The following is a 7318-nucleotide window of genomic DNA, read 5'->3' as shown; positions in this document are numbered from 1 at the left end:
ACAGTACTTTGGAAGGTGTCCATGACTCAAGGACAGCAGGGACACAGCTTGGTTTAAGATCTGGCAAGAGTGGGCTGAGAGGGTTGGGTCCATGGGCCAGCAGGAGGATCAAACTTCTCCCAAGTGAAAGAGGACTAAACTTTTCCCAAGATCTACCTGAAGGCCACCACTCAACATCAACCTATGAGACCACCCAACACACAGCACCCAAAAATGGGCCCAAGCTCCATTTCTGAGGCCTCAACACCTTGTTCTGCATTTGCACTGAGGACCTTTCATGTAGCCCTCAGGCTCTGGACCATCTTCAACAGAGCCTTATGAGCACAAACTCTGAAAGACAACCTTAAATGGGACTAAAACCCCTGCTCCAGGCATTGGCTCCATAAATAGGCAACACCTTTGGTGCTCACCAACACAGCTGCAGAGAACTGGGAATAAAAAGGTCTTAGGAGAAGGAGAAAGGGAGATCAAGGCCATCAAAGTGACTTGCTGAGCCTGAGCACAGCAGGACAAGTGAAGGTCTGCACCCATCCTGCCTCCAGTCTGTTGGTTAGAAAGCAGCCCACAAGTTGTAAAGATAACCACAGATCTGGTTTGGTTTTTTTTTTGTTTTGTTTTTTTTTTAATTATTATTATCTTTTTAAAAAATGGAAGTAGAAAAGTTTGGCTGGAAATACCAACAACAAAAATTTTTTAAAAAATCACACTCTCACACAGGAAACGTTCTGTCTGGAAAACTTTGTCAATAACTACAGCAATTTAAATCATAAAACAATCATTGTATAAAAAGATATTTATTTAAATTAAATATTTTATGCCAACTCATATCTACACTCATTCAATATGTATAGAGTCACACACACACACACACACACACACACAAAAAAAGATGGAATGTATTAGCTTAAAAACCTGTGAAGTTGTGGGGTTGCTTTCTTGGTTTTTGTTTGGTTTTTTAAAAGTATTATTTGCAATTATTATTAATACATGTTTGGGACTGAAACCAGAAAATCATAACCACGCTACTAACTAATCATTACCAAGTGCCATACAGGAAACACTAAGATTAATCATGTCATATAACTGATTTAAAAGAAAGCTTCGTCTTTATGAAAAGGAAGAGAAATCGAGCAATACAAAATCAGAGGGGAGGAATAATGGGGGGAATAAATCAATGTACAACTTTATTACAAGCAATAATACGCCGGAGTCAGAAGAGGCATCGGGCACTGCGGCTCGAAATGTGAAACCTTCTCCTTCAGAGGAGGTTTTGGTAAAAGAAACAAACAAAAAAAACCCCACAAAAACCAAACATGTCTGCTACAACATCACCACTTTGCCCAAGTGTTTGGCCCAAGGACCTGATCCCAGCCCAGCAGGGAGGGCGGCTCGTGTTGCCCCATCCTCCTGGAGTGTTTTTGCCTGGAAGCCATGGGGCTGGATGCTGGGCAGATCTTGACTTTCCCTGATACCCCCCTGGTCTGAAACACAGAAACTGAGCACCCTTGGGGATGGCTGCACCCCTGGAGTTCATCCCTGCTCTCCCATCCTGTCCCCTCTGGAATTTCCCAAGGGATGAAGCCCCCAGCTAGTGGTTTGGAGGCCAGGAGGATGGGGAGCTTTAACCCTCACCAGTCAGCAATGCTGACACCAAGAGCTGAGAGCCCTTGCAGACCATGTATGCCTTTACCAAAATCTTCCTTTTCCCCACCCAGACCCCTGCTTTTTCCCCTTCTAGGGGGTCTTATCCCTGCCAAGACTCCAGACCTGCTGTTTAGGGGATGCTGCCACCTTCCTGACTCCAAAACAGAGCTCAAAACGGGGAGGGGGCAGCCTTTCCACTCTCCCAGGAGCATCTCTGCTTTGTGACAGGGACTTGGCCAAAGGGTTTTGGCGTTGGGAAATTCCCCTCCTGGCCCTGTGGGGAGCAGAGCACCCAAGACTTTGCAACAGTGGTGAGCCAAGGACCAAAATCCTTTACCTACACCACCGAGGAGACTCCGTCACCCTCGTGGCTCCGGCTCTGTCACCCTGAGGGGTGGTGAGTGATGTCCCCAGGGAGCTGCTCCTTGTAATACTTTGTCAGGTCCTTCCTCAGCCAGTCCAGGTGGCCCCAACCAGGGGGTTGGGGGGGTCTAAGAGACACTGTAGTTATTGTAGTAGGTGGCCGTGGCATCAGCGAGGACAGAGATGAGGCTGGTCTCGGAGGTGTGGGAGCTGCCAGATGCTGGGACCTGTCCATTGACCAAGCCCCCCCCATGGTGGTCACCATGAGCAGGGTTGTTGAGATACTGGTCGAACTCGTTGCGGTCCATCTCCCCCAGGAGTTCTGCTTGGCTCAGCTGGTCCAAGGTGTCAAAGCCATGGTGGTCAGGAGGTGGGGAGAGCTGGCCCAGGTGGGCATGGAGGCTGGGGGGGTGAAGGGAGGGGAAGGCGGGTGTGTAGTAGTTGGCAGGAGGAGGAGGAGGAGGAGGTGGAGGAAGGGGAGGGCAGCTGGTGGCCGGGGGGATCATGCAGGTGGCTGGCTGTGACATGGGGCTGAGAGGGTGGTGGTTGCACGGGAGGGAGCTGCTCCCATACTCCGAGGAGTAAGTGGCTCCGGCGAGGTGGGAGCGGTGATGCTCATCGGAGCAAGGTGAGGAGAAGAAGCTTTGCTCGGGGTCTATGGCATCCAGAGGTGACATCTCCGGGGGGGTGGGCAGCCCATAGGGGTAGGTGTCCACACTGGTGCTGCTGCTGCTGCCCGGAGCCTCCCTGTACCCCCGGATGGGCGGCAGACCCGGGCGAGGGGGGTACTCACCCGACCCCTCTTTCTCCCCGCCAACCCGGCTGCAGGTCCTCTTCTCTGGCACCGTGTTTTGGTCCCGTGTCAGGCTGCCCAACAAAAACCCAGGATCCACCCGTTTGCAGATCCTCTTAACCTGCTTCTTCCTCCGGGGACGGTATTTGTAGTTGGGATAATCTTGCATGTGCTTCACCCGCAGCCGCTCCGCTTCCTCCACGTAGGGACGCTTCTGCGAGAGGCTCAAGGCTTTCCAGGATTTCCCTGAAACAAGAGAACCAAACCCCTCCCTGAGTGCTGGTGGTGGTTGGATCCATAGCTAGAAGGGGGGAGAAGGGGGTTGCTTCCCAAAGTTTTGGTGTAAGCAAAGTGGGGGATCCCAAAATCCAAGCCTGGGCGCGTGGAGGATGCAGCGCACAAACCCCACAGAAGGATGAGATGGGAGAAGAAGAAGAAGGTGGTGGGGAGGGGGGTTGAAGCTCCTGTATGTCCACCAACTCCCTCACCCATCCCAGCTCCTCAAAGAGGGTGGGTTGAGGGTGAGCTGAGCCTTACTGCAAATAAATCAGGGCAAATAAACTCCTTCCATCTCCACAACCCGGGCCGGCTGCTGAGCGGGGACAGCCAAGGCCATGCTTGGCTGAGCAGGAGGTCAGGACATGGTGTCCCTGGTTGTGTCCCAGCCCGTGCCCTGCTGGGAATCACACCAGGGCATACATAGACCTGGGTGCCAGGACCTCACTGCTCCCTCTTTGAGATACACAAAATGTCCCCAAGACACAGGACAGAGAAGTGGCGCCGGGATGAGGTTGGGGGGGGGAATTTATCTTATGGTGGGGCTACTCCAGGCTGTTTTTCTGGGTAGGGGGGAAAAAAGGAGGATGTGGATCAAAGCTTTTTTGATGCCTTCCCATTGCCAAAGAGCCAGGAGAAGTAAGACTAATAAAAGCTGAAATGCTGCACAGCAAAGCAGTGAGGAGGAAAAAAAAAAAAAAAAACAAAAAACCAAACCACCAAAGAAAACACCACAAAACTGTCCAGGGAAACACAGACTTTGAGTAAGAAGCTGGACAGAAAAACTGTGTTGCAATTCAAGCAGTTCTTTCTCAGGCTGTCTGGGCTGGTTATTTCTGTTTGCCCCCTTGGTTTGGAGTCAAAAAAAAAAAAAAAAAAAAAAAAAAAAAAAATATTAAGATTTTAAGGGCATTAAGAAAAGGGGGAAATAGTAGATGGGGAGTGGGAAACAAATGTGTTCCAGATGGATTTTGACCCCCCCCCAAAAAAACCAACAGAACCACGCATGCAGTCCCCATCCATGCAGTTTTGGGGTGGGATTGTGAGCTCAGGGACAAAAAGGGACAGAAAAGCCATGTCAGGAAAATTTGGGCGTCCCTCCTTCCATGCTTTCCAGAGATTCCTGGCATGAGGAGTTTGCACCCCAGCAGGATTTGCACCCCAGGGATGTCAGGGTGTGCACATGGGTGCCTGTCCCCTTGGGTGCTGGACCCCTCAGGCTTTGCACCCCACAGGGAAGCAGGGAGGGTGTTGCTCCAGGGTGCTGTACCCGGGCAGGTTTTGCACCCCACAAGTGGGTGCACAAATGCCCACCCTGGGGCATTGCATCTGGAGAGGGTTTGCACCCCTGGGGGTGCCCCTGTGGGTGCCTGGGTGCCCAACTGCTATGTGCCAGACCTTCCTGGATCCCATGGGGTGGCTGGGAGGATGGAGGCACCCCAGGGTGCTGGCACCAGGACTGGGCAGAACTTGCACCCAGCAGGGTTGGCACAGAGGGTGCCTGGATCCCCACCCAGGCAGGGTTTACACCCCTGGGGGTCCCTGTGTGGGTGCATGGATGCCCACCCTGGGGTGTGTGGATTCCAGAGAGCATTTGAACTCCATGGGATCCCCAAGTGGGTGCCTACCCACCCCAAGGCAAGGTTTGCACCCCCAGGATGGCACCTGGGTCCCCACCTGGACAGAGTTTGAACCCACTGGGGACACCCAGATGGGTGCATGGGTGCCCACCCCAAAATACTGCAACTGGACAGAGTTTTTGCACCCCCTGGGGACGCCTGGATGGGTGCATGGGTGCCCACCCCAGAACACTGCATCTGGACAGAGTTTGCACCCCCTGGGGATGTCCGGATGGGTGCCCACCCCGGCGCATTGAATCCAGACAGAGTTTGCACCCCCGGAGACAGCCATGTGGGTGCATGGGTGCCCACCCCTTGATACCGGATCTGAACACGTTTTACACCCCAGGAGAGAGCCGAGCGGATGCATGGGCACCCTAATCCTCCCCTTTCCCCTTAATTACCCCCCCCCCCCCCCCAAGCCCCTCACCCCTCCTCACCCAGCATCTTGCTGAGCTCCGCGTTGTGCAGGTCAGGGTTTTGCACCGCCAGCCTCTTCCTCTCGTCCTTTGCCCACACCATAAACGCGTTCATGGGGCGGCGGATCCGGCTTTCCGAGCTTTTTTCCCCGGCTTGGCAACGAGTTGCAGGGGTTGGGAGTGATGGGGGGGGTGGTCCAGCTGGCAGCCCCCCGGTTCCGTCCCCTTCCAGTCTCTCCGGCCATGGGTAGGTGTTCATCAGCGCAGCCATGACCCCGGCCCCAGGGCCAAAACCCACCCACCCACCCCCTCCCCAAAAAACCCCTGACCTGCCCGCGGGGGTCCCCTTCGCAAGTCCCAACCTCTTCGCTCCGGCCTCGCCTCTATTTATGAGCTCCTTGGAAGGAAGAAAAAAAAAAAAAAAAAAAAAACCCACCACACAAACCACAAACCACACACCCTCCTCCAATGACACCGAAGGTACTCGGCTGCTCCTCCTTGTTTGCAAACTCCTCAGCCCCCAGGGCCAGGATGGAGCTGGGAGAAAACTTCTCCCCACCCTCTGCCCCAATGCCCCCCCCCCCACACCTCCCCTTTCTACTTCCCGCCCCCCTCTCTTATCCTTTTTTAATTATGATTTAGTTGGGTTTTTTGCCCGCTGCGAGGCTGAAGAGGAGGGAGGAGGAAAATGGCTCTGTCACATACCCCCCCCCCAAAAAAAAAAAAATCCCCTCCCGTGCCCTGGAGCCTCTAAAACTTCAAGACCTGGGGGGGATGCAGAGAGGAGGGATGAAGCCACTGAAATATTTTGGGGAGGGGAGGGCGTGAACCTGGAAAGAAAAGGAAAATGTCCCCAAAAGGAAGGTGTCCCTAAGGGTGCAAAATGTCCCCCCCCACACTTCTAGCCCCCTCCCCAGCTGCAGCAAAGGGAAATCAAGGCACGGGGTCCTTGCAGCCCTTTCCCCCTCACCTCCTGATTTAACCACTCCTCCAGGCTGCGGTTTGCTCCCCACCTCCCCCGGGAGGGTTTTCACCCAGTTAACCCTAATTCCCAGTTCCCCTCGTATAGGGAGACCCAGTGGAGGTGCTGGGTGCTGGTCCAGCCTGGATGAGCTCCACAATGAGCTTCACAGGGTCCACACAGGGCAGGGGTGGCCCAGAAGGGGTGAGACATCCCCAGTTGGTCCCAACTGGGAGGCAAAGGGTTGGTTTTGTGCTTTCTTGCAATTTTTCTTTTTTTTTTTTTTTTTTTTTCTTTTTTTTTTCCCCACTTCTTGCTGCATTTTCTGGTGCACTTCCCCATCCTGCAAAGCCACCATGGAAGTACCACCCTCACACAACAATATTTCCTTCTACACCCTTGGGTGCTCATGAGGGCAGAAAAAATCACCCCTGAGAAGCATCCCCCAGCGAGGACAAAGGATACTCCAGGATGGGGAAGGGACCAAAATTCCCCAGTGGGACCCCACCCCCCACCCCAGACCTCTTTGCCCAGCTCATCCCTGCAACCTGCCCTGAGGAATATATTTAGTTGCTGTGATTCCTTTATGATTCTGACCCCCTGACATGGGTTGCAGGGCTGCAGCTTTGACTGATTGTGGATTTCCTCCCCAGGCTGCCAAGCAAAGCTGGGGGGGGGGGGAGAAAGGAGCTGGGAAGGCATTTCCTTGGGCTGGCTGCCCCATCCAAGCCGTGCAGGGAAGGGGAAAAACCCAGCACGGATCCCAAGCCGGGGTGTTTGTGCAGTGATTTACCACGTGCCTGGGTGTTCCTATTGACTCTTGTCAGATCAGGAGTGATGGAGAGGGCAGGAGGTAAATGTGAGGGGGTTCAGCATCTGCTTGGGTTTCCTGATCTCTCTCCTCTTCCATTGCCCAAGGAGCTGGATTCCCCTTGTGGAGCTGCTTCCTTGCAGGTTATGGGGATGTGGAGGGTCTGGAGTGGTGGAAGCTCCCCAATTTCTTTTGGGGAATTTGTTTCTGAGCGTTTTTCCCCGGGACCCGACCGAAAAAACCTTGTGGGAACACCAAGGTTTTCCAAAGGAACTGATTAAATCTATGAAGTTATTTACAAGTGGGCTCGATCAGAGCTGTGTTATCTGGGAATACAACAGGAAGGCAACTTCTCTTAAATCTAAAAGGCGCAGGAGATTTCCTGGTCTGAGGACAGATTTATAAACCCTTTACACACACACATGCAGCCCA

The 7318-nt window shown here is 53.3% G+C and overlaps 1 protein-coding gene across 1 annotated transcript; it reads right to left on the bottom strand.

The window, feature by feature from the left end:
- Positions 1-778: 778 nt before the first annotated feature.
- Positions 779-5425, bottom strand: SOX7 (SRY-box transcription factor 7). Its single transcript, XM_071742200.1, has 2 exons — positions 5136-5425; positions 779-3046 (listed from the first exon to the last, which is right to left on the bottom strand). Exons 1-2 carry the CDS (start codon positions 5383-5385, stop codon positions 2136-2138), a joined length of 1161 nt encoding a protein of 386 aa, XP_071598301.1. The 5' UTR covers positions 5386-5425; the 3' UTR covers positions 779-2135.
- Between the last annotated feature and the right edge of the window lie 1893 nt (positions 5426-7318).

The sequence above is a fragment of the Heliangelus exortis genome, chromosome 3 (genome assembly GCF_036169615.1).
Source record: "Heliangelus exortis chromosome 3, bHelExo1.hap1, whole genome shotgun sequence".
Taxonomy (NCBI): Eukaryota; Metazoa; Chordata; class Aves; order Apodiformes; family Trochilidae; genus Heliangelus; species Heliangelus exortis.
This window is presented reverse-complemented; position numbering and strand designations above follow the sequence as displayed.